The 25,030-nt window shown below is 45.5% G+C and overlaps 1 protein-coding gene across 1 annotated transcript in view; it reads right to left on the bottom strand.

Moving 5' to 3' along the window:
* Positions 1–25,030, bottom strand: part of CLNK (cytokine dependent hematopoietic cell linker) — a 152,990-nt gene that overhangs the window by 94,962 nt on the left and 32,998 nt on the right. The window contains exon 3 of the mRNA XM_059066130.1: positions 9,233–9,304. Coding sequence (XP_058922113.1) covers positions 9,233–9,304 — 72 coding nt within the window. The remainder of the gene's footprint in view (positions 1–9,232; positions 9,305–25,030) is intronic.

The raw sequence follows: 25,030 nt of genomic DNA, 5'->3' as shown, positions 1-25,030 counted from the left end.
GCACCGGGGTTGGCCTTATTTACTAGCCGATGCCACAACTCAGCCCACTGAGTTCCCTGCATCTGGCAGCCTCCTCCTAATTGTAAGGCTGTCTGGAAGCGGTCTATCTGCCGACTCCTCTTGGCGGGACCCCAGAGCGCTGGTGCTCATTCATATGTCTTATCCTCTGGGGCGGTGCCCCCCCCCCCCCCCCCCAGGGCCCTCTGTGTGTCAATGCAAGCCACATGGATTAGCAGAGGAAGCAGTGGCAGAGCCGGGAACGATGTCGTCATTCCGGCTGAGCCTGAAAGCGTGAAAGCGGGGAGGGAGGCTGGACGGAGGGGTCTGGGGAGGCGTGCCGGACTCCACGGCTCTGTCTGGCTGGAGTGCAGACACTATCTCGACACCGGCAGCTGACAAGCGCTCCGAAAAGGCTCCTGTGTTAACACTCTTTGCAGCCTGACAGCCCAGGGTGATTAATGAAAGATGCTGCTTGCAAACTTGCTGGAGGTTTGATGTGTTCTCTCAGTGCTCAAGCAAGGCCCATGTGTTAGCAAGCTGCCTCTTGCCAGGGAATTACAAAGATGCTCCCTGGCTTCCTTCAGTCAACAGCATCCATCACACGGCCACGTGTGAACGAGCTGCAGCTGGATGGTGTGTAGCTTGGCAGCCATCCTTCTTCCTTTCCCTCCCGCTTGCTCCTTTCTGCATCTAGGCCTGAGTGAAGCAGGCCTCCCTCTCTATTTCTGCTTGGACAGGCAGCTGTCCCCGTGGTGGGCATGGAGTATGAACTGAACAAAGCTGGCCTCCAGAGGTTTGTGTTTTTAATATTTAAGGCTCATTTTAAAGGAAGATGTTCGATTTCTGAATTATTTTGAATTTTTAATACTTCTTAATAATATAAAAGGTTTAGTAATTTTTAAAGGGTACTACAGTAAACTCCCCCACACTCGCTGCCTGGGAGAACTTGATCTGATGGAGTGGGCAGAGAGCACTCATGTTCTCTTATCTATGGGCACAGAGTTTGGATGGTGTGTTATTCCAGTCCCATAGAGATGGGACTTGGTCCTGTCTCCAGGGTCAGGCTCCTGGCATGGAGACTAATTCCTCATCACCTCCTTGAGTCTGGTGTGCGTGGGCCCCCCTGGGTCTCCCCAGGCACCCGCCACTGGTCCAGAATGCGGCAGCAAAACCCTTGGGGAATGGTCGGGGTGATTTCAGCCCCCTCTCTCAAACCTCCAAGATTAACTGGCTCAGCTCCACACCTCACTTTAAGCTCTGCCCCTGAAAGGGAAAGACTAGAATAAAATTTTCTCATTTGGGGGAAGATGATTGATCTTTTTAAGAGTCAGTCAACTCGTTTTCAATATAAACCAGAAAGAAATGAAAATAGAGGTAAAGTTTCCAAATTCATTCCCATCTTCCTGCTCTTTGAACATTTATCTACACCATGTTGGGAACTGTGCACTTTACAGAAATCATTTCACCCAAACTTCCTAGCAATTCTTGTTGGACAGTACCTTTATCTCAGTATTAGGGCTATGATGGGATGTTTGTGCTGGATGGGACCACAGACTGGCCTTCTCATTTTGCAGATGGATTGACAGAGGCCCAGGTCAATCTCATGGGGCAGTCAATGGTGTCATGACTCCCGCCCAGCCTGTCTGATGGCAGGGCTCACCCTCTTCTCTCCACCTCTCGGAGGGAAGGGTAGGGTTTGCATCAGGGAGCCATGGGAGCTAAGGTGTGGAAATGAACAGTAAGCTTGGAGAGTAGGTAACCTGAAGGATAAGCTGGAAGGACTGTGTCAGTCTCGAGGCGTCATGGAGCTTTGCAAGGCAGAGGATAAAGGATGCTCAGAGCCACATGTTAGGAAGGTGATGCGGGAGCGCATATGATGGAGTGCAAAGGGAAGGACTGGGGTGTCACAGTCTCAGTAAGAGGTAGTGACTAGGCCTCAACACTGGGTGATCTTCTTCCTCCCCACGTGGCCACCGAAGCTCTCCTCTGATCACCTAGCATCTGCCTGTTGGAACGCACACTCATATCACCAGAACAGAGCACAAGGCTGTTTCTCAAACCTTCTACATCAGACCCCCAACTCCTAAAAGGGAGACCAGGTACGTAACGCAGTGCCTGGAACATGGCTCGTACACGGAAACGTGCTGTGGACTGAGCATGAGGGAGAGGATGGATGAGTGGATGACGGCAAGTGCACAGGTGCAGGGAAGCACAGGTAAGGGGGCATCCCTCGAGTAAGACAGCCTGGAGCCACACCGCAGTCCCCGTCGGGTCTATACACAGACTCACCCTCCCCCAGCAAGGCCTGGAGCGTGCCCAGCACGTTAGGAACCTGATACACGGGTGTGCACACCTCCCACACAAATCCCTCTGGGAATAGGTTCTTCATTTTCACTATAGATTCAACGTTGGAGAACACCTCCCGACTCCATAGTCCTTTGAAGCAGATGAAATTCACACCGAGGTGGAATCAGATCAAGACTCATATTTAATAAGTGAAGAGTGGGTTCATTCTTTTTTTGGGGGGGGGTGATGGAAATGTTCTTTTTAAAATTGTAGTATAGTTGATTTACAATGATTCAGGTGTACAGCAAAATGATTCAGTTATATATATTCTCTTTCAGATTCTTTTCCATTTTAGGTTATTATAAGATGTTGAATATAGTTCCCTGTGCTCTACAGTAGGTCCTTGTTGTTTATCTATTTTATATATAGTAGTGTGTATCTGCTAGTCCTAAATTTCCAACTTATCTCTCCACCCCCTTCCCCTTTGGTAACCATAAGTTTGTTTTCTATGTCTGTGGGTCCATTTCTATTTTGTAAATGTTCATTGTATCATTTTTTTAGATGCCACATATAAGTGATATCATAGGATATTTGTCTTTCTCTGTCTGACTTACTTCACTTAGTATCTCTAGGTCCATCCAGCTTTCTGCTGGCATTATTTCATTCTTTTTTATGAACATACAATATTCTAATGTATACATGTACCACATCCTCTTTATCCACTCATCTGTCAATGGACATGTAGGTTGCTTCCATGTCTTGGCTATTGTAAATAGTGCTGTGATGAACATTGGGGTGCATGTATCTTTTCGAATTAGAGTTTTTGTCTCTTCTGGGTATATGCCCAGGAGTGGGATTGCTGGGTCGTATAATAGTTCTATTTTTAGTTTTTTAAGGAACCTCCATACTGTTCTCCATAGTGGCTGCACCAATTTACATTCCCACCGTCAGTGTAGGAGTGTTATGGATTCATTTTTTGTGAAAGATGTCCTTGACTAGTTCTAAGAATCTCCTGTGTTCTATTTTGTTTTTACAAAAAAAAATATTTGGGAGGATGCAACTCCCTGAAGCGATCCCGAGGAAAACATTGACAGTGTTTGGCATTATTCCGAACTATAAAAAGCTCAAACCCCCCATGACCCTCTTGGCTGGGGGAGGTCCAACCCCACTCCTATCCCCTCAGCATCCTGCCCTGCCAAGGCTCTTGAGCCTTCCCTCCTCTGAGCCCCTATGGCAGCACTTCTGGTTCTAATAGCATACTTAGTATAGTGAAAAAGCAGTGTATGGTTATTAATTTCTTATATAAATTTTATATTACATTTTACTTGGGTTTTTTCTCTCTTCAACTAGATTTTAAGTTTTTTGAGGACAGAAAGCATGTCTGGTAAGCTATAATCCCTGTGTATCAGCTATCTATGTTCCTGACAAATACTGAAAAATGAAAACAAAATTATTTGGCAGTTTGATGGATATTCAGCAGACGAGTGAGTGGAGCAGAGCAGGGTGCTTTGCTGTTCTACTTTAGCTGCAATGGGCAGAGCAACTCCGGAGTCCACCGTCCCCTCCACTCTCTCTCTGTCCCTCCGCTGCTTGTTCTGTCTTCTCCTCTCTTCTTCCATTCTTATCCCTCTGTTAAAAGGGATCATGTCTATGCCAGGCACCGGGAGGAGTACAATCTCACAGCATCCTGGTGCATCCCGCTGGGTCCTGACTTTATTTTTCCTCTTTCCCTCCTTTGTACTCCCCTCCCTTCAGCAATGTTCATGGAGCATCTCCTGCATAGGAGCTCCTTGTGGGCAACCACAGAAAGATGGTGGGACACCACCCTATTCCATGCATCCTCTGAAAGCACTGGGCACCCTCCGTAAATCTCTAAGCTTGTGAACTCTTTGGGGAGGACACTTTCTGCACACTGAGGGGGTCCAGAGGGAGCAGACACCCAGGGAAGCTGGAGAACAGGCGACGCAAAGCCAGAGAAGTCGAGAGAAGACCAGCAGCTGTGGCCGCCTGGCCCGAGCTGTGACCTCAGGTGTGCCTGACCGGGAAGGCTGGCAGGGGGCCTCCCTGTGCACGGAATAGGACAGGGAGGCCGTCGCCTTGAGGAGTGGCCTCCTGGGATGTGAGAAGTGACAGCCACCTGTACCTTGTCCTCTGGAGTTAACTATTGCTGCAGGTCTTGGTGACAGGAGGGAAAAATCAGTAGTCCATGAGGTGATGAATTGGGAAGGGTCTGAATGTGGGAAACGTGAGTGACACCGTTAGCAATAGCTCCATCGGGAATGGGGAAGGAGAAGGAGACTTGCACTTGGAGTGTGAACCTCGGCTTTGCTACTCTATCGAAAGTGGACTTGGGAAAGCCCTCCCCCCCACCCCACTCCTTAGCCTCCCTGCTGGGCTCCCACAGGCCTGCACTGCATCTGCTTCTGTCCCACGTGCACGTGGCACAGTATCTTGTGGTCTATTACACACGCCTTTTTATGTTTGTCTCCAGAAGAGGCTGAGCCACTGGATACTGGATGGCAGGTGCTGTGTCTTCTTTTTTATTTTTATTTTTTTTTTGCGGTATGCGGGCCTCTCACTGTTGTGGCCTCTCCCGTTGCGGAGCACAGGCTCCGGACGCGCAGGCTCAGCGGCCATGGCTCACGGGCTTAGCTGCTCCGCGGCATGTGAGATCTTCCCGGACCGGGGCACGAACCCGTGTCTCCTGCATCGGCAGACGGACTCTCAACCACTGCGCCACCAGGGAAGCCCGTGTCTTCTTTATTTTTGATTTTCCTGGTCCCCAAAGCAGCGATCTCTCCCAGGTGGGGACAACATTCTCTCCCATCTCCCTCCCACTCCCTCACACTGGGTCCCTATCTTATATCGTCTTCCCTCCATCTCATTTACATAATGGGAAGGGGCAGAGCTGGGCCCAGAGGCCTCTTACTCTAGCTCCAAAGCTTGCCCTCTTGATAACGATGCTTGATGCTGAGGTTCTCAAACTTGAATGGGCATCATAGTCACTGGGAGGGCTTGTTTAAACCCAGATGCTTGGACTCCAGCACCCAAGTTTCTGATTCAGTAGGTGGGGCCTGAGATCCTGCCTCCCTAAGCAGCTCCCAGGTGATACTGATGCCGCCAGCCCTAAGAATCGCTGCTAGGACGCTTCGTAGCTATGGCTGTGGATGTTCTTCTCAGGAGTTTAATGCATGTGCCCCTGCTTCATAGTGGAGAGTCTTGACATGAGTAGATTTGAGACTCATAGGATTAGAAAACAAAATTCACATGTGGCAACTTAGAACCCAGAAAAGGCCCAAGATTTGAAGTCAGACTCGGAATGCAAATCCAGCTGTTAACAGTTACCAGCTCTGTGACTGTGACCAAGACATGTCACCTCTCCCAGGCTCTCTTTCCTCATCTGTGAAATGGGAATACTATTACCTACTTCAGAGAATTATTGTGAGGATTAAATGCCACAGTTCCTCTCATGGTTTCTGGTACTGTTTAGGCATTCAGCTATTGATAGAAGTTTGGACTTGATTGGAAAACATCAATCAGGATGTTTCTGTTTCTGCCCACATGGGCACAGGGCACAGAATAGAAGTGGGTATTGGGGATTTAGCAAGATAGATTCCATGGGACATTCTAGGAAACATTCATCTTAATATTGTTGACAGTTGGGGTTAATGGATGTGCATGTGATCGTGTGTTTTTCTTGGGTAGTCTCCTGGGCTGTATCATCTGCATGAAGCCCCAGCATTGAGCTTTGTAGTTTACTTTGTACATTACGGGGAGGTCCACGCATGTTTGAGTTTGGGGGTGGGTGGGGAAGGACAGCCCTTCTGCATCTGTCGCCAGAGCTGACCCCTACACCTAACTAAGGGATGGCGGTAGTGAGGGCAGTGACGTGGAGTGCCAGGGTTGTTTCAGAGATTAGCACTAATGATTATGTCCACTGTTTACTATATATCACACCCAGCTATTCAGCTTCGAGGAAGTTATTTACCCTCCCCAGTCTGCATTCTTCTCTTCTATAAAAGGAAACCTAGTAAGAATGTGATCGCTAGGATGCAGTGAGACACTATGTATTAAACTCTTTTTTTCATTTTTTTACTGGAGTATAGTTGATTTACAATGTTGTGTTAGTTTCAGGTGTACAGCAAAGTGAGTCAGTTATACATATGCATATATCAACTCTTTTTTTAGATTCTATTCCCACATAGAACATTACAGAGTATTGAATAGAGTTCCCTGTGCTATACAGTAGGTTCTTATTAGTTACCTATTTTATATATAGTAGTGTGTATATGTCAATTCCAATCTCCCTATTTATCCCTCCCCCTTCTTTCCCCCTTGGTAACCATAAGTTTGTTTTCTACATCTGTGACTCACTTTCTGTTTTGTAAATAGGTTCATTTGTACCATTTATTTTTAGAGTCCACATATAAGTGATATCATATGATATTTGTCTTTCTCTGCCTATTAAGCTCTTAAAACAGCGCCTAGCCCGTGGTGAGTACTCAGTGACTATTAGCCTTTGTTATTTATTGAGAACCTACTATTTCCCAGGCACGCTACAGAGGTCATAAATTTATTCCCCAAACACAGGGACTGCTTTAGGTCCAGCGGATCCCTGGTGGTCAAGATAGTCTGCTCTTGTATTTTTTGTTTCCTTTTGGCTGTGCTGCGATGCTTGTGGGATCTAAGTTCCCTAACCAGGGACTGAACCTGGGACCTCAGTAGTGAAAGTACAGAGTCCTAACCACTGGACCGCCAGGGAATTCAATCTACTCTTGTTTTTCTTTTTTCAGTGTTTCAAGTTTTATTTGTATATTTTCTTTTTTTCTTATTAGTTGTCTATTTTATACATATTAGTGTATATATGTCAATCCCAATCTCCCAATTCATCCCCCCGCCCTTTCCTTGGTTTTCAAATACCATTTCTGAAATACACAAAGCATTGAGATGGTAATGGGCTTGTCAGAGCAAGGTCGCTGCTGAGCTAGCAAACAGGTCAGCTGAAATTTCAATCCAGCACCCACAGACCCGTTCTGTTCTGCTGCCCTGCCCACCTGTAGCACTGTCCTTACTTCATCATCATCAGATGTTGATAATAATTATAATTTGTGTGGAGAACGAAAACATCAGTTTAATAGTTATGAAGGTATGATGGTAGATCCAAGTATGTAGTTTTCACACATTTTGATTTGATTTATAGATCTCATTTACTAATTTATATTCATATAATACTTTCATTATAAAATATGCAAAGGTACAGAGATTTGTGTGTATAAGGGAATTTTTTTTTAAAATTTGGGTTTATAAATGGTTTGGAACAGGTTACAGAAACATCGTCTGTTGCTCTTTGTAATATATCTTGAGCATGCTCTGACATATCCTGAAATAATTTTCTTTGGAAAAAAGCACTGTGCCCTCTCCCTCTTATTTTTATTTTTCAAATGTAACTGTAAATATTACTTTGATGTATGTAATTGCTGCAACCATTTCCATTTGAAGGAAGACTTCTAACCCTTCCATCTCTCATCTCTTGCTATTGTCAAGAAATAAGAAAGACTGACTTAAAATGCAGCATTCAAATGTGTTTAATGTAAACATTGAAGAAGTTTGAGAACAGCCACAAATTTTCCTTTGCTTAATGCAATCTTGAAAATATTTCAAGTATTCTGTTTTATAGGCACGCATCCACTCTGCTTAGGGAAAATATCTCTGCAGGCACATCTTAGCGTGTCAAGATTGCTTCTGGTGCCTGGCGCTTAGTAGGAACTGAACAGAAGTTTGGCGATTGACTTGAGTTGAAGTTCACCGGGCTGCAAGGGTTGGTATAGCAGTCAGAGACCCTTGGATGCCTCTTGGCACAGAGACAGCTCCGGCAGGGCTCGGCAAGGGGGTTCTGGCTGGGTGAGGTGAGGGAGGCCTGCGATCCCTCTGAGCATTGGGGGGTTGTGCAGGATCAGACCTTGGCCAATGCAGAGCTGGAGCTGGCTTCAGGATTGCTCCCTTGTCAGTTATTTCATCAAGTAGCTTTCCTTCTGAGCTTTAAGACTTGGTTGGTTGGGAGCCCCTTGGAGACAGGACATTGCCTCTCATCTCTGCATTTTCAAGAGCCCGTGCAAGTCCTAATGCCATAATTGCTCAGTAAATATTTTGCTCAATTGAAGAACAAAGAAAAGAAACCAAATGGGCACAGAGAGCTCCCTCTAGTTGCCTTGCTTCTGAGACCTGGCTGGGAACTCATGGCCTGATCCATCCATGATTCATCACTTAAGTCATTCAGCAGCTGCAGGATGTAAGCTTCCCCCTGGCTGTCTCTTGGGCTGTTTAGAGACCTGGGTGGGTGGTGGAAATAGCCCTGGTCTGAAATGCTGTGGACACCTGGGGACCTGTTTTTCCTTGCATCTGATCTTTAATTTTTAAAAATCGAAGTATAGTTGATTTACAATGTTGTGTTAATTTCTGCTGTACAGCAAAGTGATTCAGTTATACATATATATACATTCTTTTTTTATATTCTTTTCCATTATGGTTTTTCACAGGATATTGGCTAAAGTTCCCTGTGCTCTACAGTAGGACCTTGTTGTCCATCCATTCTGTATATAATAGCTTATATCTGCTAACCCCCATCTCCCACTCCATCCCTCTCCCATAGCCTATATCTGCATCACATACTTGCTGGCAGTTCACACTGCGTCAAGTCCCTTCTTGTTCTGGATCTTGGTCACCGTGTAACCTCTAAGAGCAATGACAGCAATACAATTCTATCCCATTAACATTTCGTGTGTGTGCGTGTGCGTGCGCGTGCGTGTGTGAGGGTGCGTGTGCGTGCGTGTGCGTGCGGGTGCGTGTGTGTGAGGGTGTGTGTGTGTGTGTGCACGTGCTGGTCAGCTAATTTGCCGCAGCATCAAAATTTTTACTCCTCTATTAACAAAGAAGGAAATATTCTGACCTATTTTTTGGCAGAGCAAAGTTCTGGAATTTCAAATCACGGGATTCTTCTTTTGTTGTTTTTCTATCGTCCCTGTGATGAAAGAAAATAGATCATAGTCAGGAAATTGTAAGAAGAGAGGGGGGGAAAAATTAAGTGCACTCCTTCATAGAAACAACCACCCAGTCAGATGTAAGTAATTAGCATCTCACACGTAATTCAAAATCTCTCTTTGCATTTCCACTGGGGTCAAACGAAATCTGAGTTTAAAATAATCCAATTACTTCAAACTTTTTTTTTTTAATGTAAGTGTTTTATTTTACAAGGGGCGATGGCGTGGGGTAGAATAAGCGCCCCCGTCGGAATGAGGACGTGGGCTCTGCCACATCAGGGAGGTCGCGGAGGTGCCCTCCTTAAGCTCTCTGATTGTCCATGACATTGCCCTGTACAGCGAAGAGCATCACACCTGGTTAAAGGGGGGCTGTCAAACAAGGACAGTGCCTATGGGCTAAGGAATATCCTAGATGCTTTCCTATGTTAATTGAATTCGGCCCAAAACTAGCAAACATCATCCGGTTTAGGGAGGCAGATGATTTAGAAATAGCAACTTGGATTCAAATAATTTGTATTGAACTTCTGTATAATTTAGTCACTTTCTGATGGTAGTTTCTATGAAGAGATTAACTTATTTTAAATTGAGTTAATTTGTTCAAATTCAGTAAGGCATTCTCTGTCATAAACCATCCCTACTTCATTTCATTAGCCAAGTTTAATATACTTCCATTTCTTGTGCAGGCATTTCGTGAGCTTTATCAGACATTTAAGGATGATCCTTTCCTCCACAAATGTTCCTTGGCAGCTACCTGGGTAGCTCCTCTGACCTCTTTCCCCCCCTGCTTCTCTCCCCTTGGGCCACACCTGCTACTTCTTGGTCCTTAGATTTTCTCTCCTCCCTCCCCCAGGTCTCTTCCAGGGACTGGTCCATTTTTTTCAAACACCTGTTGTCTTCCTTCTTCTCCTGCATCTAAGTCATGCTTCTGAGTTCAGCTCACATCACTTCCTCAGAGAAACCTTCCTTCCTCTCTGAGACGGACCCCTTCACAGAACTTGTCTGAACTTTCATTGTCCTTTGGTTTAACATGTAGCTTGTATTCGTGTCTGCTAAGCTGCGGAACTGCCATCTCCACGAGGGCGGAGACTGCAGGGCTCTGCATGCCCAGGGTTTGGGTCGGTGCCCGACCTGCAGTGGATGTACATGGCTGCACATGTGAACAAAGGTCTCCAGGAAATGCCGAAAGATGACTTGTGACTCTATATCCTTCTAGGATTTTGCGTGAAGCCTATTGACTGCAACATGATAAATACAAAAAATAGTGAGTTGTTTGGATATATTTTGTCATGGTGTAAACTGACCATCTAGAAAGATGATGATGGCATTATTCTGTTGTTTTTCATTTTTTTTGTTATTCACAATTATTTTGTGAATTTTGTTATTACACAATTATTTCATCATTGTATTATTTCATATATTTTATTATTTCATTTTTAAAAAATTTATCTGGGTGAAAGCTCTATTTGTAAATCTATGTCTGCATTCTGACTTCATTTCTAAGTTCTAAACATGAACGTCTAACTATTTTGGGGACCTTTCTGACTGGTCCTCTGTCAGACCCAGGCCCTTTTCCTAGTAGAGCGGCTCCATTGCTCACATAGTTTCCCAACCAGCAGCCTGGGCACTCACCCTAAATCTTCTCTTTCCTCTCCTCTCCATCCTCACCATCTCAACAATTTGTTACCAGGTCCTAACAATCCATTCCTGAACATCCTTTCTCTCCACTCCCGTAAGTGAAACCTGGTCTTAGTTCTACTTTTAGAACTACGTTCTCTCCAGCCTGGACTTTGGTGTTGGCCCCCGAGCCACCTGGGCTCCAATCCACCCACCAAACTGCAGTAAGAACAACCATCTTTCTAATTAGCAGAATATTACTGAGTCACCTCCCTGCTTGAAAATCCTCACCACTCCTCTATTTCTGCAGGACAAAGTCCACACTCTTTAGCATGATAACCAAGATCCCTGCCCCAGTGGCCTTGAATACAATTTCTGTTGTTTGTGTTCTCATTTCCTGCCACCCTCTCCCTCTGTCAGGCCCCCGCGTTGTCCTCTCTCTGGGTCATACTTGTGTATGTTCCCAGATCATCGATTAGATTTTTCTTTTGCCTCCATTGGATCTGGCAAAATACTTTCCATTCTTTAAGGTTTAGTCCAAATATTAGTTCCCCATGAGGTCTTCTGTGCTGCTTCCTTTTTCAACCCTTTTAGTATTTTTGGTATATCTCTGTTTTACCATTCATTCATTTGTTCATGAATCCATTCATTCCTTAACTCAGCAAGGAATATCGGATCTCTCTTGTGCCAGGCTGTATGCAGTCATTAAAGAAGACACATGAAGCCTGCTTCGTGAATCTTTTATTGTTGTTGGGAGATAGGCCATAAACAAGTAAATAAGCAATCATATTTTTATCATATTGCCTTGTATGTGCCTTGTATGTGTTCATGTGTTCATGTTCCCCTAGAGTAGGGGATTTTTGCCAGTAGAGATATATCCTGGGAATTTTTTCTCTCCCAGCACAGGGGCTAGCTGACCTCAGGTGTGACTTCAGGCAATGTTTTTAAGATATGAAATGAAGCATTGATAATGAATAGATAAAATGCCCTGCCCAATGGTCTCATACACAATAGTGAGCCATACGCTCAGTTGTGTGTGGTCCTTTAGGTCTCTCTGATACCAGGGCGATTCTGACCTGTTCCTGCACTGAGAAGGAGGCCCACGGTTTCATCATATCGCTCAGATATGGGCAGCATTTCTGTGCTCTGATAGCCAATATAACATTTGCTGCAATGGCTTTAACCAGTTCAATTTTAGGAGAATGGTGGGATTCTGGGAATTTCCTCAAGAACCCAACAGGCTGGGAGCTTCCTCTGACCTTTCCAGAGAATCTGCTTTTGCTTTTTTCTCTTTAGGAACAGAGTTTAACTCAAGCTCTCTTTCTATTTCATCTTTATGGTAACCTTCAGTAGTAAATGGGTGGGCATCCTTTTCAGCTTCGTGCTACAGATGAGGAAACAGAGACGCTGAAAGTGGAGGGGAATTGGTTCAAGGTAACTGAGCTGGTTGATGGCCCATCCAGTGCTCCACACCAGGTCTCTGACCTCCTGCCGGGTGTGTGTTACGCACGCTGCACGGGAAGCCAGAGTGTGTGGCTGCCTGATGCTCAGGCCCAGGCCCCTCTGAGACCAACTAAGGAACAGGAGAGAGAATGGGTGGTGGGGAAGGGAGTATGGAGGAGGATGGGGAGGTGGGGCTGCTCTTCCTACAATGGATTATTTAAGAAAACCATTAATGAAGCTGGCAAGTTAATAGCCATCTACCTGGACAGGAGGTAGTTGAGTTTATTTGTTTTTAGAACACATAAAAAGAGCAGAGAATATTAGAAGGATTAGCAATAGAAGAGGTTCCCTCCCTGTTCCCCCTCCCTCCCCAGTTATTTGGGATTGAGTTTTTTTTGCTAATCACAAGGAAAACCAAAATGTAGCACCCCACAGTTTTTCTCTCCACCAGGTCTTTCTGCCTTAAATCATTCCTTAGGGTTCCAGGTTTTAGGGACACATTTTTTATAAATGCACCATGTTGAAAGAGTTACAAAGTCTCACACTATCGCAGAAAATATTGTTCAAGAGCGTCAATCATAATAGGTCAAAATTGTTTTCTTTGCATTAAATTAATAACTGACCTTGGAAGGAGACGGTCAATGTTCCCAAGTCGGCCATGGCATTTGTGAGGCTGGGGCTGACGGTTCTCTTTACTGCAGTAGTGTAAGCAGATACACACCATTTTCAAGACCTCAAACATCTGAGACCAACTGTCCTTCCTGTGGGCTGTTCAGTCTGTCTGTCCCACCCACATAGTAAGATAAATCCAATGAGCACTTTTAAACCACTGCTCTATTGCTTATTGCTGATCCTGGTCAAGTGCCCCCCAGGGAAGCAACACAGGCTAATTTATTACACAGAGAAGTCAGCACATCCTAGAAAAGTGGGAAGTGCTGTAGGTTTGTGGGGAAACTGAGGCACAGAGTGTCAGTGGGTGAGCCAATGAATTGTTCTTGAAATCACCTCTTACTCCACTGAGAAGGAGGACATCACCTCACAGGAGCCAGCTTCTCTTCTTAACTATACACCCAACACTTCTTGTTCTACACTTTCCGGAGATCTCTGATTTCCTTTTTCTCTTTGGCACCTCCCTCCTGCGTGGTCAGTTGACAAAAACCATCCAGTCCTCCTTCATATGTCTTCTTGCTCCAACCCTTTCTTACACCCCCTCTGAGTCTGCCCTCTCCAGATCCTCTTTACTTTTCAGGCAGATCTAACAGAAGCCAGGTCTGCGTAGTTGAATCAATACATACTGCCTGTAGTGTGTTGAAGAGTAGACAGTCTTCTATGTGTCTATCTAGAAATGGTGAATTATTTGGGAAGAGGTTCTTTGAAAATGTAATCAAGGTAATATCTTGAGATGAGATCGTCCTGGATCAGGGTGGCTCTGTATCCAAGGACAGGTGTTCTTAGAAGAGGAGAAGACATGAAGGAGAAGAGCATGTGAATGTCCCATGTGAAGATAGAGGCAGAGGTTGGAGTAATGCTGCCACAGGTCAAGGAGCATCTGGAGCCACCCAAAGCTGGAAGAGGAAAGGAAGGATGCTCCTCCAGAGCCTTCAGAGGGAGCATAGCCCTCTGAATTGATTTCAGACTTCTGGGCTCCAGAACTGAGAGAGAATACGTTTCTGATGTTTTAAGCACTGGTTTATGGTAATTTGTTACAACAGCCCTAGGAAACTAACACACAGGACATCTAACCTGTCCCAAGGTACAGAAGATGAATCAGACCCAAAGCTCAAGCAGGGCAAGACATTAGGTGTAATGATAAAAGGAAAAAGAAAGGAAAAGAAATGGGTCCTATCTTTAAGTGAGGGGGTAATCAAGGAAGGCTTCTGCAGAGCGATGAATGAGGATGTACAGGCATTTGCCAGACGGATGACCTGGTGAACTGGGAAGTGGAGAGTAAGACGGGGCAACCTATTTTGAGAGTTAAAGATGCCTGCTCCAAGCTGTCCTGGCCATTTTCCTCTAATTTCTCACCTTTACCTGTACTCCCAGGTACACGCAACACGGCAGGTACAGTCTGACCAGCACAGAGAGAGAACTACCATTTCTTCTGTTGTGAAACTACACTTCTCTAAATAAACTTTCAGATCAAGTTCAGATTTTTCCAGAAGCTTCTCATTCTATACACTCCCATTGAGCTTGCAGATTTCTGAGAAATCACACAAATTGTTCTTAAGCCATAATTCTCTTTCAAGGGCCTGTGCAGCTGGATTGCTGACTCCAAGATCATGAATAGTAATCATGGATAATGTTATAATTATCATGATAATAACAACAGCTTGAAACTGAGATAAGATGTACAATTTACTGGTCACTGTTTGCCAGTTCACATATATTAATCCATCAAATGCCCACAACAATCCTATGAGGTCAGTCCTAGTCTTCTCCAGTCCTGTTGGATTTCTTTATCTCATGTTCCACTCACGCTCTGTCTCCTCAGGAATTGCCACATATTAGGCTCCTGAGGAAACACTCTGAGAAGGAGATGATGGTGCAGGAAGTCCATTAGGGTAAGATCTTGGGATCTTGGGATCCGCCCCTGTGGAGGGAAGGGAAGGAGGCAGGATTGGGCAGGGGTAAAAGTTGGGTGGTGTTCTTGGATTGGTATGATGGCCCTTCAGAACTATTCCAGGTTGTGGTGGGGACTGTGCTTTGGTGCTCCCGGGTGGACCAGTTAGTGGATGTGAGCTGCCCCAGGTGAGGCAACTCCATTCAACTGAGACATTTCCCCGAGAAGGTTGCTATGGCAAAACTCCCAAAGTCTAGTGTGACATCATACTGCATTCTGACTCTTTAGAGTCTGAGGTCCCAAGATCAACATAGGTCTTGGCTATATTTTTCATTAAGAGAGAATGAGAATGGAAGGAGGGAGGAAGGAAGGATGTGGCCAAGGGCAGTACGATCCTGAGGGCAGGTTGTGCCCTAGGAAGGCGTGGATAAGCAAGTCAGAGAGATGCTAGTCTCTGTGGAATGTGATGAGGTGTGGACACAAAGGATAAGAGCACACACTGGTACCTGATCTGGGTTTGAATCTGGTTCTGCCAACTGAATAAGTCACTAATTTATCTCATCATCTCCATCTTACCCACAAGGAAGGGCAGAGTTATAATAACTCCCTCCCTCACATGTTGATTGCATGTTAGTGATCATTTTCATGATCTAGGACCCAATTCTTACTCAAATAATTAAGGAATAGCAGAGGTGGGCAACCAGAAGCACCAAGAGTGACAGTTGATAATGAAAGTATTTCAGCCAGGGCAAAAGTGTGGCTTATTAACTCATAGTTTTCGTGGGTCAGGACTCTAAGCGTGACTTTGCTGGGCCCTCTGTTTTATGGTCTCTGTTGAGGTCACAGAGACCTCACAGTGTCAGCCAGAGTTGGGGTCTCATCTGAGACCTCAACTGGGAAAGGATCTCTCTGGTCCTAAGCACATGTGATTGTTGGCAGAGGTCAGTTTCTTATGGCCTATTGGACTGAGAAGATCACTTCCTTGGTGTCTGTTGGTGGGAGGAGGCCCTCAGTTCCTTGCCACATGGGCCTCCCTAATATGGCCACTTGCTTTATCAAAACGTGCAAACCAAGAAGACAAGAGGAAAGTTGCAATCTCATGTAATGTAATCACAGAGATGACGTCTCATCAGTTTTGCCATCTCCTGTTGCTTAGAAGCAGTCACAGGCCTCGCTCTCAGTTAAGAGGGATGGGGATGGGTTATACGGGGAGGGATATAAGTACCAGAGAAGAGGTAATTGGGGGCCACTTTAGTGTCTGTCTGCCACATAATATTGCTCCCTCAATGTAGAAGTGTGAGTAGAGGTGACAATAGTTAGTAACATCCAGAAGGCATTTGGCAAACCTGCAAACCAAATAAGGTAGAATCTTTCTGCAGCCTGTTTTACAACCTTCCACGACTCCTGAAAATGTCAGGCCAGTTTTCAAAAGTTTTTCAGTTAATTCCAGAAGACTCCAGCAAACACCAGAACAAACTGGTTCTCCAGTTCTTTGCTCTTGCATGTGAGGGGTCATTGTAATTATTTTTGCAGCAGGATGCTATACTTCTAACTCCCTTAAAATAGTCACTGCATTAGTTGTCACAAACAACTTCTCCAAGTGATGGATATCTATTTTGTTCATTCTCTTTGGTCATTAAGCCAAGTGGGTGGTATGTACAAACTTCCTTCAAGTTGTTTATTCCTGCACACAGTTTCTTCTAAACCTAGGAAATGTTTAACACTCTCTCTGAGAATCTGAGAAAAGCCCAGGTCCTTGGGGATTTGACATGCCATAGCCTGGATGATGGATACCTTTTATGTGCTTGCACTGCTGAACCCAGAAAAGTTGAAGGATGTACACAGCCTTCTAGCCACACAGATTTTATTTTTTTAAGTTTGAGTTTGAATATATTTCCATAGGGCTGATTTTCTCAAGCTCATGCAGCCTCCCCATTCATTCCCGACTCTCTTGCACTTTTATTTTTATTTTTTATTTATTTTTCTTTTTTGCTGTACGCGGGCCTCACTGCTGTGGCCTCTCCCGTTGCGGAGCACAGGCTCCGGGCGCACAGGCTTAGCGGCCATGGCTCACGGGCCCAGCCGCTCCGCGGCATGTGGGATCCTCCCGGACCGGGGCACGAACCCGTGTCCCCTGCATCGGCAGGCGGACTCTCAACCACTGCGCCACCAGGGAAGCCCTCTTGCACTTTTAGATTGCTTGAATGGGCCCTGAAGATTTGAGCTGGTGACCTCCCCAGAAGAATTTGAGAGGAACGTCCCCTCAGTAATAAATTGACCACAGTGGAGAGTTGAAATGAGAGAGCTGCTATTACTCATGCCTTTGTGATGGTTAATTTTACCTGTCAACTTGGCTAGGCTATGGTGCCGAGTTGTTCGGTCAAACAGCAGTCTACATGTTGCTGAGAAGGTATTTCTTAGATGTGATTAACATTTAAATCAGCAAAGTTGGAATAAAGAGGATGACCCTCCCTAGTGTGGGTGGGTCTCATCCAATCAGTTGAAGGCCTTAAGAGCAAAGGCTGAGGTTTCCCTTCCTGAAGAAGGAATGCTGCCTCAAGGCTACAACATAGGAACCCTGGCTTCGTTTCCAGTCTGCTGTCCCATGGAATTGGGTGCAAGACTGCAACATCCACTCTTCTTACCTGCCCTATAGATTTCAGACTTGCCAGCCCCCATAAGCATGTAAGCCAATTCATTAAAGTAAATCTCTCTCTCAATATATGTAACCTTGACTAATATACTTCTAATTTAATCCTCACAACAGTGCTTCATATCAGATACTCATGTTATCCTTATTTTACAGATGAAGAGACAAAGACTCAGCACGCCGGTTATTGAGACAAATCTTGGTATGAAAGCTGTTCCTTCACTGAACAGACTCCATAGAAAATAGATGTTTCACTCCAAGCCAGAGTGTCTGAGGAGCAGGGAAAGATGTACACACAGAAGACTCTTTGTCCTAAAGGATCCCTCTAGAATTGAGCAAGGCTTTGAGTAAGTTTCTGCAGGAAGCCTGAGTGTGAGATGGTCCCGGCAGGTTGCCATGGCCCCCACTGTGGGACATTCTCCCTATCCTTGTGCCTCAGTCATAGTGGAATTTGAGTTGCCAGTGAAGACACAGTGGATGTTGTTGTCCGTGGGATGTGGCCCAATTGCCTATCTGGATTGTTGCAATAAACCCATGCCTAGATATCTCATGAGAAGCTACATTTACTAGGAAGCAGACGCTGATGATAAGGCATGATTTCAAACTCTGCTCACAGATGGGGATGCAGTAAGATCCTGTACCTCCTTGTGTCTGTACACACCAGGAGATAAAAACACACCAAATTTGGAGGTGTCCCTGCCCTGCCTGACAGTATGTGTATAGTGGAAAGTGAGGGGAATGACCCAGATACAAGACAGACTTTTATTCCAAAGCAGCTTCAGTGTTGGGGGCATTGCTCAGAGCCTTCTGTCTGTCTTGTCCAGTGTCTCCCATTTGTGGAACTTATAGCTACAACCTTGGACAACAATGTCAGGGACAGCCACCTGGAGAGGAAAGAGAGTTTGGTCCTGTGACTTTAGGGTTAGGGTTAGGGTTCGGGCCCTAAATATTTTACTGCCTCACTGTGTTATCTCAATCATGTTACTTAACTATAACCCGGTCATGGTTACGCCATGTGTAAAATCAGAGTTTGGGACTGGTTGGTGTGTTCCCTGAAGCATCATTACTCTATGTATCCTGAACACTTGCCTGTCCCTGCATTAAACAAAGGGGAATAAGAGTCCTGATTCATAAGCAGATGAAAGTCTTGTGGCAAAGTCCTAAAAGCCATGGCATAAGAGGGGTGTGTGTGTAACATGCTTTGAGAACTTAGTGGCAGAATGAATTAACTTAAGGGTCCTGTGCTCACTGAAGCCTCCTCGATCTTTCACCTGGGTCTCAAGAGCTCCTTGTTAGTCTCCTTGACATTAGTCCCTTTCTTCTCAAAGATCCTCTGCTAATTTTATCTCGGCCATCATTTCAACTCTCCAGTTTTGTTTTACAAACCTATGTTCCGGGCAAACCGAACCTCTTGCTGCCTGAAACACAGCACATTGAAACTCTCTCTTCTCGTGTGGTCTCCTCTACCTCAGAGTCATTTCTCTCTCTTTCTCTTCTCCTTCTAACTTTTCCATATCATCAAATTCTCCTTGTTCTGCTGGGCCCAGCACTGATGACATCTTCTCCAATCATGTTTTGCAAATGTGACTAGGCAGATGTCCTAAGTCCCTCTGTGAGCTAGAATGGTGTTTGTTCTCCATCTTAGTGGATGGCAGCCATGTTTCCTAAGCCTCCAGCCCATCCTGGACCTGGCCCCTCTCCTCCTGTAGCCTCTTTGACAGCTCCCGAAAGGCTCTGTCTCATGGTGTCGTGAACAAACTCCTCTCAGACTTAAGTCCTTTACTGAACTGAATTGAAATTGAGCAGTGGGCCCTGGTGCTATCCTTCAGTCAAATATTTATTGAGTAGCTATTATGTGCTGGTTATTGTCTTATGCCTGGAGACACAGGTGGACAAGACACAAAAAGGTCCTACCCTTGTCAGGCTGGCAGCCTGTTGAGTGGGAACCAAGCTAATGAGCAAGAAGCTCACCTCCTCTGTCTTTCTTTTTTCCCCTCGGCTTCCTATCTTTATTGACTCCTGATGTGAATGGCTCCCTGGTTTCAGGACAGCCCATCAGGATCTGACCTGAGTTTCCCTTTGCACACAGCTATGACAGCTGCCTGTAGATTCATACCTGGCCAGAAGGTAGCCCTGGCCAGCTGCCTCTGGGCCTCCTTCAGGCCTCTGGGAGCCGCTTGGGCTGCACTTCTTCCTCCCGATTCTCTGGACTCAGGAAGAGGCTGTGGGTTCTCTGATGAAATGGATCAGGCTTCAGTTTTCAGGGGCTACCACCTGCGTGGTCATGATTGATGTGTACGCCCCCCCCCCCCCCACCAAAGCTCTGAATTCCTGTTATTCCCCTCACACAGACTAGCAGCAAACAGTTTCTCATGAGAAGATCCGTATATGGAGGCAGGAATCTCTGGAGGGAATTACTAATTCTTGTTTATTAAGGCAGAAAACGGAGCCGGAATATTCTAGCATAGACCAGCTCTGCCTGTGGGTTGCAGGTGCAGAGTGGAGGGTGGTGTCTGAATGTAACTCTTTGCTTTCCCAGAGTTACAGCTTCAGAGAGTCCCAGAGCAGGGGGTTCCATGGAAAGATGCATATCATCTGCTTGAACCTGTTAATGTTACAGATGAGAAAACTTGGACCCAGACAAGTAAAGTGGCTTGCCCACGCTAACCAGAGGCTTACACAGAAGATGCTGGATCAGCTCCTGTTTCCATACGTGGTGCCTGAGGTCCCTTTCATTTGGCCTCGGCTTCCTCAGTGCTTGTCTTCTAATTAAGCCTCTTTGTGTGCCTTCTAAATAAAATCTCTTTCTCTTTTTAATCTCCTTGAGGACAGAAAGACAAAAGAAAGATAACCTAATTTAGAAAACAAGAAAGTAATCCTGAATCCTTTTATGTTCAGGTTTTAAGAAACCCTATAAAACCTTTTCTCCTGTTTTTTTTTTTGGGGGGGGTTGTTGTTGTTTAAATTTTGATTCAGCAAAAGGAAACAAATGAACCAGGAAATAGAAGCCTTACATATCTTTTCAAATGCTTCCCCCGCCCCCTTCTTGATTGTCAGAGGATGTAGCTTCTAATAGGCCATCAGTGTATGTAATGAGCAAACACAATAACAACAGTGAATTACCCTTTTTATATGTCCCTAGATGTAGTCAGAGCGGAATTTAATTTATAGATGGTCATGCCTGAATGATTCTGGATGCCTGATAGAAAGCAACAGGAAAAAAGCAATATGTTTATCTTTTAAAAACCTTCAAAACAAAAACTCGATTTGTGCCTGGTTAGTACACACTCCATAAAAACCCAAGAGTAAAAGGGCGGTAGGCAGGAGAGCCAGGGAGTGACCTTGTGCTTAGAATGTAGAGAATGAGGCTCCTCAAGACAGTATCTTTTCCTCCATCTCCCAGTCCAGCACTTCCTGACTCCAGAGGGCCAAGACAAAGAAAGGGAAATCAAGGCAGGGAAGGGAAATGGGGTGAGAACATTTTATAATGTGACAATTCCTGGGCTTGGCGTCGCCTCTGTGCTCTAGAATCTGCAGCCCCTTATCAGTAATCCCTCTACTTCCGTTACATCATTTCTCCTTTTCTTCAATCGGTCCGCCAAGCTGCAGCTGGGGTCCTCATTCTAAAATCTGGTGTTTCCACTGCCTGCGGTTCTAGTCCATGTTTTGAACGTGGCACACAGGCCTCCCATGGTCTGGCCCCTGACATTCTCCCCACAGTTCTCTTTCTACAGCCCCAACTTTGCGCCCTAATGGCAGCTGTCATGTGCCATTGGCCTGTCCCTGAATGGGCCTGGGCCCTCAAATCTCTGTCTGTGTGCAGAGAAAGTGTAAACATCCCCAACTTTCTACAAGAGGTCCACAGATGAACACGGTGCAAGGTCTCTTGTTCCACACACATCTTGTTTTATCCTCTCAGCAAATGAGTGTTGACAGAACTCAAGGAACCTGCCCACATCTCTCAGTGAGAAGATGGCATTCCTGTATTTCCAGCTCTTAGTACGGAGCCCCACCCACAGGAATGGTTCAACACAGCTTCGAGGGACGTGACAGAGCTGAGCTTTAACCCCAGATCGTTCCAACATCAGGGTCCTGATGGAGGAGCAAGAGTTTTAAATCAGGAATAGTGGACAAATTGACCTAAAATACTACTTAGTGTGTCAACCACTTTCCTCAATTCTTCCTGTTGATACATTATACTTTACAGGTGGAGAAATAGAATACCCAGAGAGGCCAAACACGTTGCCCGTGGCCACATAGCTAGAAGTGCCCAAGCTGGGATTCAACATCAGGCCTGTCTGACTGAAAGGCCATTTCTTTCTAGTGCATTATGCCAGGATTCATGGAAATGGGGGGTGAGCATGCTCCATGATCCCAGATTTACCCTGGAACTCATATGCTGTCCATTGTACCCAATTGCTTTCCCACATTGATGAGCTCTGAGCCCCAGAAGATAGTAACGTATTGTCTGGTGACACTGGTTTCCAAAGCACTTATCAAAACATAATCAAACCTGGAAATGTCAGGGTGGAATCTAATTGTTGTAATACATCCTCTTATCTGTGCTTCCCGGGAACTCTTTAATGGCATCACTTAGCACTGGGAGGTGTTTAGATTTTGCTATATTTTGAGAACATTGTGAGAATTAAATGAGATAATGCATGTGAAACACTTAGAACAGTGCTTGAATCTAATACTTCCTCAATAAATATTTGGGCTGTAAATCTTTCTCAAAATTAATTCAACAATACATTTTTTTTTTTTCTCTGAGTGCGGGATATGGGCCAGGGATTGTTCTTGGTGTTGGGCTATATCAGTGAACAAAATAAAGCTTCCTAACTTTCCTAGAACAAAACAGAAAAGGAGCTTTACCCTTGGGGAGGGGAGAAAGCTGACAAGCACCATACACAGAAAGACGTGTGGACAGGAGTGATTATTCCATGGGGTGGTCAAGGTGGGCTTCCATGAGGAGGTGTGCAGGAGTCAGCTCTGGGGTATCTGCAGGAAGAGCAACCAGCCCCAGGGATGGCTGGGGCGAAAGCCTGAAGGCAGAAGCCCGGATGAGCAGTTGAGTCAAGGTGAGGGGGTCAGCATGGCTGAAGAGGACTGAATGCAGGGATGGATTGGGAGGACCATCCAATGGCTTTTTGGTGAATGAGGTCAGATGGGGTGAGGCATTAAATTTTTTCCCCAGCAGAAGCTTGGGTGAGATGTAGACAGGGACCTGGTGGAAGGGAATTTATGTGGGGTATTAGTCATCTAGGGTGTATGGTGTGTAGCACATTGGTGAGTGACTCAAATAATGGTAAACACTATCATCATGAAGAAGACAGGTGCCCTGGATATGTGAGGCTTATTTACATAGGCTCCTGGAGCTGAGCTGCCTGTCTTGTTCTGCAGACATTTCTGATACCATGTGCCCCTAGGAACCCCAGTCAGAAGACTCCTGCTTGGCACAGAGCTCTAATTTTCCAGAAAGTTGAATATCATTGGAGATAAGCACATGAGCTTTGGAATCACCTAAGTGACAGTGCCTCCTTTTCAGCCTAGCAGTCCAGTTCGTCCCCAGTCAAAATGTGGTCCCTAGACCAGCAGCATCCCCCAAGAGCTTGCTAGAAATGTAGAATCCCAGGCACCACTCGAGCCCTACAGAACCAGGATCTGCATTGTACCAAGAGGCCATGGGATCTGTGTGCACTTCAAGTGGGATAGGTTTAATGGGACCTCGGGTAAGTGACCTGATCCCTCTGGGCTGCATTTTCCGCATCTGCAAAACAAGGTGGATAAAAACACTTCCATCATAGAACTGTAATGAGAATCAAATGAGCTAATACATGAAAAGCCTTGTTACTTACTATGGCTTGTCACGTGTATGCATTCTCCTAATCAGGAAGGTCACGTGGTCACTGTCAGCTCTGGGCACAGAACTTGGAAATGATAGTGACAGAGATGGGAGGAGTGAATGGGGGCCAGTGCAGCTGTCTGTGCGTAGAGCCCCGGGAAGTATGAAGGGGAAAACTAGGGTGTAAACTTTTACTTACTGGGCAGGTTTACTCTCTTGTCGCAGTGCTGGTCACTTTATCAATCCTCACAGTGATACTATGATGAAGGCATGACCATCCCCACTTGACAATGAAAGGAATGAGTTTCGAGGTCAAACAACTTTCCCAAGGTCATCTAGTAACTGTCAGTGTTCAGAGAAAGCCCTAAGTCGTTAAACATAAGGTCAGTAATGACTGGACCTTCCACATACGGTGATGCACTGGAGTCAGCTCACACTACACAGCAGAGCTGAGTGTTAAAAATGTCATGAAGGGCTTCCCTGGTGGCGCGGTGGTTGGGAGTCCGCCTGCTGGTGCAGGGAACGCGGGTTCGTGCCCCGGTCTGGGAGGATCCCACGTGCCGCGGAGCGGCTGGGCCCGTGAGCCATGGCCGCTGAGCCCGCGCGTCCGGAGCCTGTGCTCCGCAACGGGAGAGGCCATGACAGTGAGAGGCCCGCGTACCGCAAAAAAAAAAAAAAAGTCATGAATTTTGAGAGCCAGTTGTTAACACAGTCTTTTAAAAAAATTACAATTGAATATACATATTAAAAGCAAATGTAATAAATACTCAAAATGCATCACTTCCTAATTATTTTACCACATTTTACTACTACCTGCAGTCTTGGTGCTATTTTTGTCTGTCGTATCCGTAGGATGGAAATATGCTACTGTGCATTTCATGACCTCACATTGGCATTGACTTTGGCCGTAGTTGGAGCATATACACCACAGACATTGGCATGTGCTGCAGATCAGGGTTTGATTTACTGCTTTGTTGTTAAATTAACTTAAAAAAATGATGGAAGAATTGTTGATAAAGCAGATTTAATTTAAAAGTGAGGGACTTCCCTGGTGGCGCTGTGGTTGAGAATCTGCCTGCCAATGCAGGGGACACGGGTTTGAGCCCTGGTCTGGGAAGATCCCACATGCCTTGGAGCAATTAAGCCCGCGAGCCACAACTACTGAGCCCACATGCCACAACTACTGAAGCCCGCACGCCTAGAGCCCGTGCTCAGCAACAAGAGAAGCCACCGCAATGAGAAGCCCGCGCACCCCGATGAAGAGTAGCACCTGCTCGCCGCAACTAGAGAAAGCCTGCAGGGAGCAACGAAGACCCAACACAGCCAAAAAGAAGTAAACAAATAAATAAATAAAATAAAAGCGAGTCATGTTTATAGTTGTACCATTGTGAATAGCACAAGAACCGAGAAGATATTTTCCAGTATTCAAAACTAATTTCGAATCCAGCAAAGAAGGTGCTCACATCACTGATGAATCAGTGAAGTTTTGGTATCCTTCTTTGTGGTTTCGCTTCTGTTTTACTCATTAAAGTAAAAGAAAATATTAATCAATATTGATGTCCGAACTGTAGTCCCTTGTCAATTGCACCCAGAGGTTG

This window comes from Kogia breviceps, chromosome 6 (assembly GCF_026419965.1).
Source record: "Kogia breviceps isolate mKogBre1 chromosome 6, mKogBre1 haplotype 1, whole genome shotgun sequence".
NCBI lineage: Eukaryota > Metazoa > Chordata > Mammalia > Artiodactyla > Physeteridae > Kogia > Kogia breviceps.
The sequence above is the reverse complement of the archived record's forward strand: the minus strand, read 5'-3'. Positions and strand labels throughout refer to the sequence as shown.